Source organism: Scyliorhinus torazame, chromosome 16 (assembly GCF_047496885.1).
Source record: "Scyliorhinus torazame isolate Kashiwa2021f chromosome 16, sScyTor2.1, whole genome shotgun sequence".
Taxonomy (NCBI): domain Eukaryota; kingdom Metazoa; phylum Chordata; class Chondrichthyes; order Carcharhiniformes; family Scyliorhinidae; genus Scyliorhinus; species Scyliorhinus torazame.
The window spans coordinates 158,694,176-158,706,488 of NC_092722.1; the positions used below are offsets into that span (position 1 = coordinate 158,694,176).

Here is a 12,313-nt window from a genome sequence, read left to right on the forward strand (position 1 = left end):
TTGACCGACCTGGTTAAACCAATCAACATGTAGATTCAAATCCCCCATGATAACTGCTGTACCATTTCTACATGCATCTATTATTTCTTTGATTATAGCCTGCCCCACCATAATGTTACTATTTGGTGGCCTATAGATTACTCCTATCAGTGACTTTTTCGCCTTACTATTCCTGATTTCCACCCAAATGGATTCAACCTTATCCTCCATAGCACCGATGTCATCCCTTACTGTTGCCCGGATGTCATCCTTAAATAACAGAGCTACACCACCTCCCTTACCATCCACTCTGTCCTTCCGAAAAGTTTGATACCCTCGGATATTTAACTCCCAGTCGTGACCATCCTTTAACCATGTTTCAGTAATGGCCATTAAATCATAGTCATTCACGATGATTTGCGCCATCAACTCATTTACCTTATTCCGAATACTACAAGCATTCAGGTAAAGTACACTTATGTTGGCTTTTTTTACCTCTGTTCTTAATCTTAACACCTCGATCAGTAATCTCTCCTAAGTTATATTTCCTCTTAACCTTTCTCCTAATTTTCCTTGTCGTCGAACCCACACCTTCCTGTAACAACCTGCCGCATCGCTTACTATTAATGTTTTCACTTCCCGTTTTATTTCTTTTAGTATTCCTGGCCCTATTCACTGAGCTCCCCTCAGTCACTGTACCTTGTACTGTCGCCCTTTTTGATTTTTGACTATGGCTTCTCTGCCTTACACTTTCCCCCTTACTGCCTTTTATTTCTGTCCCTGTTTTACTACCTTCCAACTTCCTGCATCGGTTCCCATCCCCCTGCCACATTAGTTTAAACTCTCCCCAACAGCTCTAGCAAACCCCCCCCCCCCAGGACATCGGTTCCAGTCCTGCCCAGGTGCAGACCGTCCGGTTTGTACTGGTCCCACCTCCCCCAGAATCGGTTCCAATGTCCCAGGAATTTGAATCCCTCCCTCTTGCACCATCTCTCGAGCCACGTATTCATCCTCTCTATCCTGACATTCCTACTCTGACTAGCTCGTGGCACTGGTAGTAATCCTGAGATTACTACCTTTGAGGTCCTACTTTTTAGTTTAACTCCTAGCTCCCTAAATTCAGCTTATAGGACCTCGTCCCGTTTTTTACCTATATCGTTGGTGCCTATGTGCACCACGACAGCTGGCTGTTCACCCTCCCCCCAGAATGTCCTGCAGCCGCTCCGAGACATCCTTGACCCTTGCACCAGGGAGTCTCGATTTCGTCCGCAGAACCGCCTGTCTATTCCCCTTACAATTGAGTCCCCTATCACTATAGCCCTGCCATTCTTCTTCCTGCCCAGCTGCGCAGCAGAGCCAGCCACGGTGCCATGAACCTGGCTGCTGCTGCCTTCCCCTGGTGAGCCATCTCCCTCAACAGTATCCAAAGCGGTATATCTGTTTTGCAGGGAGATGACCGCAGAGGACACCTGCACTGCCTTCCTACTCTTGCTCTGTCTTTTGGTCACCCATTTACTATCTCCCTCAGTACCTTTCACCTGCGGTGTGACCAACTCGCTAAACGTGCTATCCACGACGTCCTCAGCATCGCGGACGCTCCAAAGTGAGTCCATCCGCAGCTCCAGAGCCGTCAAGCGGTCTAACAGGAGCTGCAACTGGACACACTTCTTGCACGTGAAGGAGCCAGGGACAGTGGACGTGTCCCTGAGCTCCTACATCGCACACGAGGAGCATGACACAGGTCTGAGATCTCCTGCCATGTCTTAAACCTTCGGTTAACTTGAACAATTTCAATTTCCCCCCCCAAAATTTAAATAAATAAATAAACAATGAAGAAAAAAATATATATATATATATACCAATGAAAAGAAACAGAAAAACAGAAACACTACTTACCAGTCACAAAAAGCACTTCCTCCCCACCCAGCTTCGAATTCCCACCTCGATTCAAATTCCCAAACTCACTCTTTGCTGTCTCACCCTTGCTGTGTCTTCTCTGGCTCACTGGGAGAACTCACTGGGAGTGAGTTACAAGTTGCTCTTTTTAAACTGTCCTGAATTGCCTCCCCTCCCCCACCTGCTTTCAGATCAAAGTAGATTAAAGTGACTGACACTTAACTGCCAACCAGTTATGTGAGTGGGTGGGACAGCCCTTGTTAACCTACACTGCCCAATGCCCAATACTAGCTTAATATAAATTAATTTAAACTCCTGAAATTTAAAAGGAGCTGCCTTACTGATTCAATTTAATTCAATTCAATTCCCACCTCGATTCAAATTCCCAAACTCACTCTTTGCTGTCTCACTCTGGCTGTCTTCTCTGTCTCACTGGGAGAACTCAATAGGAGACCCAAAAATCAATTTCTTGCCGGCAATAATTTCCCATGGGATCTTGCGCTGTGCCCGTCTTGACAGATCTGGAATCCTACTGGAGGCTGACGTGGAAGTGGTCCAATAGCAGAACTAGAGTCTGGCCAGTCTTGTGTCCAGTGACACTGAAGTCTGTTTTTTGAGTCCACACATGAACGTTTGTACCACCCTTTTCCCCAACCCACATGTGGCCGGGTAATTCAGGGCTGTCCGATTGTGCCGCACACCGATAGCCTTCAGGAATCCTGAGAACTCTTCACTTGTGAAAGGTGTTCCATTATCGATAACTAACACCTTTGGGATTGTGTGTTCAGAAGGACAAACATAATTTTTCAGTGGTTGCCCTGGAACTGATCGCTGGCATTCTATGGACTTCCACCACTTAGAGTGGCCGTCTATCAGGATCGGTGTGCAAACATGCCCACAGTTGCCCTGGCCATTCCCAGGGGTGCAGAGATGCAGTTGGCGGGTCTTTCTGGTGCTCCTGGCATACATCGCACTGCTGAGCTACTCTCTCTATCTCAGTGTCCAAGCCCGGCCACAAACGTAGCTACGTGCTAACATTTTCATTTTGGGCACCCCCAGTGGCCTGTTGTGTCGATCTCTTAGGATCGGGTCTTGATGTGGAGATGCCGGCGTTGGACTGGAGTGGGCACAGTAAGAAGTCTTACAACACCAGGTTAAAATCCAACAGGTTTATTTGGAATCCAAATTAATATGTATATATTCAGCTCTCTTCTGAATTCGCCTATGGAATCCGCCTCTACCACTCTCCCAGGCAGCGCATTCCAAATCCCAATAACTCTCTGAGTAAAGAAGTTACTTCTCATCGCAATGCTAGCTGTCTTGCTGACCATCTTGAAATTGTGACCCCTAGTCACTGACATGCCAACCAGTGGAAACAGAATATCCTTCTTTACCCTGGCAAAATTGTTCATAATTCATAACGCTCACAACAGAATGCCGTCTTCAACGCTAAATTCAGACACCTTGGTCAAAAATGCCTGCAATTCACCAGGCAGCTGCCTATCCTGACCCCCATATAGAACTATGTGCAGTACCTTCAAGAGGACCGGATCGATCTGCAACCACTTACGTATTTGGATGCTCTAACGGGTAACAAGTCCATAAATTTGAGTGTGGCCATTACCTCATCCATGCTGGGAGGAGAAGGAGGGCACGTCAGCAAAGGCATTTGGCTTAATGCATCCGTATTTGCTATCTTGGTGCTGGGACAATGCTCACATGTGTATTCGTAGGCGGCCAGCAGGAGGGCCCAATGCTGGATCCTGGTGGAGCCGATCGGTGGAATTGCCTTATCTTCCTTGAAAAGACCATGGAGTGGCTTGTGGTCCGTGATGATTGTGATCATACACATATTGGTGGAACTTTTTTCACGGTGATGATGACTGCTAAATTTCTCAATTTGCGCATAATTGCATTTAGCCATGGCCAGTCCAGTGTCTGGGAGGCGAACATGATCAGCCTCTCTATGCCATCTTCCACTTAGACGGAGTCAAAGCTGTATGGCGACGCATCACATGTGGCAATTAGTTGTTTTGCGGGGTCGTATTGTGTCAGTACGCTGGAAGAAGTCAATTGTTTCTTTACCTGTATAATGCCTCTTCCTGTTACTTTCTCCACGTCCGTTTCTGATTCTTTTTTAGGAGGAGGTGTAGAGGGGCAATATTGTCGTGAAGCCTGGGTTGAACCTGCCATAATAGTTCACCAGTGATATAGTCCAATAGTGATTGCTGCCACCCCATTGGACTCGTGCGCGTAGTGGGGAGGGAGTAAAGGAATGACTAAAGAGCGGTGAAGGAATAGGGGAGAGAAGGGATTATGTGAGAAGGGGATTATCCAGGTTAATGTACAAAGGCTGGGTTTGCTGAGACATTGTCTGCCTCCTGGGGAGCAAACTAACAGTGGCTGTGGAAGGCCTCAGGAAGCCAATATAATGACGCTGAAAGATATTATTTAGTGAAGGTGTGAATATATTTACATATAATACAGTGACAGAGTTCACCCATGTACCACTTGTGATCACAGAATCACATAATGCAGAGGAGGCCTACTGGCCCATCAGGTCTGCACCAACATGTGAAAAACACCTGAGCTGTCTACCTAATCCCATTTACCAGCACTTAGCTCATAGCCTTGAATATTATGATGTGTCAAGTGCTTATCCTGGTACCTTTTAAGGGATGTGAGGCAACCCTCCTCTACCACTCTCAAAGGCAGTGCATTCCAGACCATCACCACCCTCTGGCTATCCTCTTCCCATTAATATACTTAAAGAATATCTTGGGATTTTCCCTACATTTACCAGCCAGAGCTTTATCATATCCCCTCTTTGCTCTTAGAATTCATAGAATTTACATCGAGTCTGCATCAGCCCTTAATAACAATAAATAAATAACCTTTATTGTCACAAGTAGGCTTCATTAACACTGCAATGAAGTTACTGTGAAAATCCCCTAGTCGCCACATTCCGGTGCCTGGTCGGGTACACAGAGGGAGAATTCGGAATTCTCAGCTGGTACGGGAATTGAACCCACGCTCCTGGCCTTGTTCTGCATCACAGACCATCTGTCTAGCCCACTGAGCTAACCCCACTTAAGACCACTTTATCCCCGTAATCCAGTAAACCCACCTAATCTTTTTGGACACTAGGGCAATTTTGCATGGCCAATCGACCTAACCTGCACATCTTTAAACTGTGGGAGGAAACTGGAACACACGGAGGAAACCCATGCAGACATGGGGAGAACGTGCAGATGCCGCGCAGACAGTGATCCTAGTCGGGAATCGATCCTGGAGCTGTGAAGCAACCGTGCTACCCACTGTGTTGCCGTGCACCCTGCACATTCTGTACTCCATTAATGCCTCCTTTAATTTGCTTCCTTTGTACTTGCTAAAAGTCTCTCTTTTTCTTCTCATTATATCCTGAATATCTGTGGTCATCCATGGTTCTCTGGTCTTGTTACTCTTTAATATCACCCTAGAGGGAATATGTTAGCCTTGTACCCGCCCCATTTCCTTTTTGAATGCTCCTACTGTTCCTCTGTAGATTTCCCCACAAGTAGCTGTTCCCAGTCTACATTGGCCACATCCTGCTTTATTTTGCTAAAAACTTTGTTTCTGCAACTTGTCCATTTCATTGTCCACATCAAGCATAAATTGCTTGTGGTTCCTATTATTATAATGCTCCCCCACCCCCTCCTCAACTACCGGTCCGGTTTTATTTCCCAGAATTAGGTACAACACCGTGCGGTCCCTTGTGGACACTCTACATATTGACCTAAAAAGTTCTCCTATATACATTTTAAGAAATCCACTCCATCTAAGCCCTTAACACTATGGCTCTCTCAATTAATGTTGGAAAAGTTGGAATCACCTAATATGATTACCCTATTGTTATTATTTTTACACACCTCCAGAAATTATGCACACATTTGCTCCTCAATTTCCTGCTGATTATCTGGGGGTCTATAATAAACACATAGCAATGTGGCTGCCCCTTTTTTATTCTGAAGCTCTATCCATAAAGCTTAATTCGATGCCCCCTCCAAGATATCAGACGTGATCTAATGGAAACGCTTCTGAGAGCGGGATCTACCGGTCACGTTGCACCCAAAGAGCAGCACAGCACAACACGACTAGCAGATGTCGAAAGATCCCAATTTCAGGATCTATCCACTTGCCATACCTTGCAAGATCTAAAGCAGTCTCGTGAGACGTCTCAATGTGAATCCCTCCCATTGTTGGGGGGGGGGGGGGGATCACTTTCTGGCAAATCTGCATATCAGAGTGAGTCAGCTAGTCTCACTCTAATATGCGTTCCTGAGATCCAACTCCCTTGCCTTGGAGACCTCGGGCGATCTCTGCTCAGCGCTGGTTTCCACAAACGGGGACAAGATGGAAGGGCACTAGTGGGGGTCTCCCAGGGGATTGGAGGCCCCCAGCTGCATGCCCTCTGGGCAAGGTGGTACCCTGGTACTGCTGGTACCACCCAAGCACCCTGGCAGTACCAACCTGGTACCCTGGCACTGCCAGTCAGTTGCCAGCCTGGCATTGTCAATCTGCCCAGGTGGCACTGCCAGCTGGTGGGGCAGAGCCAGGCTGGCATTTTTTGAGCAGCAGTGATTGGGCTGGGTGTGGGTGATTTGCAGAGGAGGGCCCCCCTTACAATCAGTTGGGGTTTGGGGATCATGTAAGGGGTTTGATAGATTGGGACGCCGTATTTAAAGGGAGTCCCGATCTTTTGCTGCTCTGACGAGTCCCAGTGAATGGAGCTCCTCAGTGCAGAAAATGGGGCTAAGTGCAATCTCATTGGGGAGCTCTCCACTGAGGTCCCAGAATTACCCAAATGGGCACCAGATAGTAGAGTGTTTCTTGGAGTTCTGAGCACCTGGAAATACCCGGCTTATCTCACGTGCTACGGGACTCTGTCCCCATTTAGGTAGATTGTGTTCTAAGAGTAATTTGTGATGGATTTTGCTGGGGGTTTCCTGGCGGCTCCTTAACTACGGTCACCTTTTTGGGCCCTGGGGAATTTCTCACCGGTTTATCCCACACTTCAAATTATTTTCATCACTGAGGAGCTGAACTCTCTGGCCAGACCGCTTCTTCAGAGATCAGGCCGCCATTTTGAGATGGTGTCCGGATCTCATGTAAGTGAGCTTCAGGGTTCCCCCACATCTCCCACTCACAGGCACTGTTACCCCTGACACACATGTGCATTACCCTCCACCCCTCCCAAGTGAGGACATCCCGCTATTGGGTTCCTGAGGGCCCCCCCCTCTTCAGGGCCCCCCACGCCCCATTACAGGTCCCCCCCTTCCAGGACCCCCACCCTTCACCCCCTCAACTTCCACCCCCTCAACCTCCACTCCCTTCCAAGACCCCCGCTCTTCCCCCTAAGCCTCCCAAAGTCCCCTATTTACCTGCCTTGCACCCCACACCCTTCATACCTCTCTCCACCTTCCTTTCATGGACATGGTCCCCCTCAGACAATAACCTTGGCAGTGCCGTGCTGGCCCCCAGGCACCCTGGCACTGCCACCCAGGCACCCTGAGTGCTTCTGCTGGCTTTGTAGTGCCACCCAGGCACCTTGGGCAGTGGCAGTGCCAAGGTGCCAGCTGGGCTATGCCAAGATGACTTCATTCCAGGGAGAGGGACAGGGGTCCACCCTACCCTATCACTGAACAACCAGGAACCTCCGATGGCCTTAGAGACCCCCCTCCCAGATAATGTTCCGCCTGGCCCACATTTATGTGGACCAGCACTTAATGGCACCTGACTGAGGCCTCTTTGGGGAGGCCAGTAGACCCCGTGAGGCCAGTAGATCGAGGGTGAGTATGCTTATATCTGTTTAAAAATGACTTAGGCACGTGTAGCTTAGTCCCGCCCATTGTGGGCGAGATTCTGGACACGCCACGCAGCATAGTGGCTGCTAGGACGCTTGTGGGGGGCCTCACCCAGCATCTACTGGCCATGTCGTGCTCCCATTCAGGTGTGACATGGCTGATAGATCGCGCACATCACCTCCTTACTACAGTAACTCTTTTCAAGCCCCCCCTCCCCCCCTCTCCCCAACTCCTGTCTTGCCTTTAGATTTTATATCCCGGACGTCGAGCTGCCAATTCTGCCCCTATAGTGGTGCCTACTATATCACAATTCCACATGCCAATCCTTGAACCTTGCATCGGTTGCAGAAATAGATTTCCGATCAATGCTCATTCCCCCTTTCCCTGAAAGATAGCCCACTTCTGTGTGACAAGTCATTCTTGGTGGAAATTTGCAGGGGTTGTGGACCAGCCCATTCCAGAGCACAGTGTAACCTACATGCAAGGAGAAGATTAGCTATGCATTGATATTGAGGCTCCCCATTCTCTCTGCATCTATGCCGGGGCCCACCCCCACCCCTCTCCGGGCAGAGCCTCATGTCTGCTGAAGGGTGAAGGAAACACAGTGGTCACTCTATGGCAACGTGCGTGCATTGAAGTGGGACAGTAAGGCTGGACATGCTGTTGCCACTGGTCCTTCGACCCTGACATTTTGGAGTATTTGTTGATTGTGCGACCATGAATGAGACTTACCCTGGTGCAGCGAATAAAGTTATTCACCCTTTTGCAGCACTGGATTGTTGACTTCCTGTGCACCCCGTATGCATTGAGGGCATCGGCTACCTTCTCTCACGCCATGTTGGTTTCCCTGGTGGCCCTCCTTCTGCCATCAGCCAAGTACAGAATATCACTCCTGACCTCGACATATGGGGTTCAGATGTGATGATGGGATGCAGCCATTAAGCCTGTCACACCACAGAACACGATGTTAAACCCTTGGATGCAGAATTAGTGAGATCAGGACCAAAAGGTAAGGTATGGTTTTCCTTTGGCCTCCACAGCAGGAAACACACCCCATTCCTGCCATATAATCCCTACCATGCAGAAGGAGGCCATTCAGCCCATCGGGTGTGCACTGACCCTCTGAAAAAGCACCGATCCTCTGAAAGAGCACACCACCTAGGCCAAATCCACCGTCCTATCCCTGCAACCCACATAACCTGCATATGTTTGAACACTAACATTTTAGCATGGCCAACCTATCTAACCCACACACGGGGGAAACCGGAGCACCTAAAGGAAATACATGCAGACACAGGGAGAATGTGAAAACCCCACACAGACAGTCACCCAAGGATGGAATTGAACCGGATCCCTGGTGCTTTGAGGCAGCAGTGCTAACCACTGTGTCAACATGCCACCTCGTGCCAAAGGACTTAGTCCTAGATGGGAGAATTCAGCCCAGTATCTTATACAAACACAACATAACCTTCTTGACCTTGTGCTCTATGCCCTATTAAAAATGCCTGGGATGCTGTGTGCTTTATTAATTGCTCTCTCAACTTGTCCTGCCACCATCAATAACTTATGCACATGTACACCCAGGTCCCTCTGCTCCAGCATATCTTTTCGAGTTGTATCCTTTATTTGCATTGTCTCTCCATGTTCTTCCTACTAGAATGAATGATGTCATATTTCTCTGCATTGAAGTTTACCCAATTCTGTCTACAAATTTCACCATTTTGTCTGTGTCTTTTTGAAGTCCTGCACTATCCTCCTCACAATGCCGCAATTTTTAAATGATGCTTTATACACCAAGGGCTAGTTAATAAAATATATCAGATAGAGCAAGGGTTTCACCACTAGTTCCTGGGGAACTCCACTACAAAGCTAACCCCAGCCTGACAAACATCCATTAGCCACTACTCTCTTTCTTGTCAACCAGTCAATTTTGTATCCAGGTTGCTACAGTCCCTTTTATTTTTCCTCACAAGTCTGCTGTGTGGCACATTACCTTTTGGAAGTCAATATATCAATAACATTGGTCTCATCAACCCCCTCTGTTATCTCTTCAAAAAACTCCAGCAAGATAATTAAATGAAAAAATCCATGCTGGCTTTCCTTTATTAATCCATTTTTGGCCATGTGACTATTCATTTTGTCCTAAATTATTGTTTCTAGAAATTTCCCCACCGAAGATGTTAAACTGAGTGACCTACTGGACTTATCTCTATAACCTTTGTTTGAACAAGGGTGTAATGTTTGCAATTCTCGAGTCATCTGGCTGAGTCTAAGGAAAACTGAAAAATTATGGCCAATGCCTCTGCAATTTTCCTTCTCACTTCCCTCAGAAATCTGGATACATCTCATCTGGTCCAGGTGTCTTATCATCTTTAAGTACAGATAGCTTATACAATGCCTCTTAGCAATTTTAAACCCTTTAGGTGTTTGAATTACCTCCGCTTTCACCATGGCTTTGTAATATCTTCTTCTTTGGTAAAGATATATGCAAAGTATTCATTTAATAGCTCAGCAATGCCCTTTTCCTCCCTGCCTAAATCTCCTTTTGGGTGCCTAATCTGCACTACTCCTTCTCTTACCGCCCTTTTACTATTTATATGTCGATAGAAGATTTTGGAATTCCCCTTTATGTTAGCTACTAACTCTTTTCATACTTCCTCTTTCCTTCTCTTATTTGCTTTTTTTTGTAGCTGTGATGCTGTTATAGAAAGTGAAATAGAAACTCTAATCTAGTTTACCGAAGCAATAGCCGCAATGAGAATATGATGAGGGCATTTAGGGGGAGGTAATGGCATAGTGGTATTGTCACTGGACTAGTAATCCAGAGACCCAGGTAATGCTCGGAGGACCCAGTTTCAAATCCCTCCAGAGCAGCTGGTGAAATTTGAACCCATTAAAAGCTGGAATTAAAAATCTAATGATGACCATTGTCAATTGTTGTAAAACCCATCTGCTTCACAGAAAGGAAATCTGCCATCTTTATCGTTCTGACTTACATGTGACTCCAGATCCACAGCAATGTGGTTGTCTCTTACGTGGCCCAGCAAGCCACTCAATTCAACAGCAATTGGAGATGGGCAATGAATGCTGGCCCAACCAGTGCCCACATCCCATGAATGAATAAGAAAAGGTTATGGTACCCATCCACTCCCAGGAGCAAAATAGCAATTTTAATGTTATCATGAGGCTGCATGTCTCATATTTATCCACCATTTTAACTGTAACTAATTCTGACAGGAGAGAAAGCCCCTACTTTCTGCTGAATTTCAGCTGCTGATGCCGTTTTGCTGCCTGTGCCATGACAGAGGGATGCAGCCTCCAACTCCAATGGACTTCATAAACGCTTGAAGGAAGAATTGCAGTGTTGCTTACATTGAGAAATTCACGCTTAGATCAAGTAATCAGGCTAAAAATGTGCAAAAAGGTATCAACCATGGTGATAACAAGAACAGACAAATTTAGCAGGTAACAGGAAGTGGCTGATGGAATAGGGTCATGCAGATTTAAAATTATTTCAAAATTACAAACCAGTATACTATTTGTATACGTTATCGTCACTGAAGTACATAAACAGTTCCAAGTACTTAATTGAACATGCAAAACCATCTGCAGAGCAGCATTGGTATCTTTTGGTTTTGTTTCTCACAGGATTGAATTTAGTTACACTTCTGAGTTGCCGACTTCTGGTCATGATGGAGGTAATCAGTTCTGAAAATGGGTAGATTGCATAATATGCACTTTTTTTCTGATTGTAGTGTTTCAAACCCTGTGGAATAAAGGGCAATCGTAATGATGTATTCACAAGCTAAAGGGGCACATTCGCAGCAAGAGTAGCAACAAAAATATTAGAGAACATAAATACTGCTTACTTTGTAGCACTAATTCACTTATTTCATCATTGTTACTAGATACACAATGTGGAGGGAACCTTGATGATGATAGTGGATCATTTACCAGCCCCAATTATCCACGGAGCTATCCAAATAATGCGAGATGCACTTGGTACATATATGTGGACCATGACGAAAGAGTGAAGTTGAATTTCATTGATATTCAGTAAGTAATAGCATTTCCACTTACTCATTGTAACTGTGGATAATGTCAGAGGTAACCATTGCCTAATAACTATGGCCAATGGATTTATTGAAGGGATATCAGTGCTCCAGGTGAAGAACTTCTAAACTGATGTTTACACCACAGAAGAGATGCTTTGTCAATGAAAAATTATCCTTGTGGTGATCTACCTTACGTAGATTTTTCAGGATGGAAATTAATTATTTGAGTGATGAATCTGATCAGTTCTTTTCTGGCAGCATCACTAAAGTTTTCACTGTATCCTAGAATCACAGAAACAGTGAATAAAGTCTGAGATTACAATGTACAATTAATCCTCACCTGTTTCTCGTGATGCCGGCAGTATGAGAATCTTGTGCTGCCAGTCCATTATAAGAATAATGTTGTACAGCTGAGCATTGAACTGCTGAGTGGCTGCACAACAAAGTAGAAGATCCAAACCATGGGAGGCTAGTCCCACTTAAATCCAACCTGCATTACTTAAAGGGACAGTGCCCTTTGGTTCCAGCAGCTAGTGGAAC

The 12,313-nt window shown here is 46.2% G+C and overlaps 1 protein-coding gene across 1 annotated transcript in view; it reads left to right on the forward strand.

The window, feature by feature from the left end:
• LOC140393168 (cubilin-like) overlaps positions 1 to 12,313 on the forward strand; it is a 367,012-nt gene that overhangs the window by 119,608 nt on the left and 235,091 nt on the right. The window contains exon 15 of the mRNA XM_072479292.1: positions 11,627 to 11,774. Within this exon, the coding sequence (XP_072335393.1) occupies positions 11,627 to 11,774 (148 nt within the window). The remainder of the gene's footprint in view (positions 1 to 11,626; positions 11,775 to 12,313) is intronic.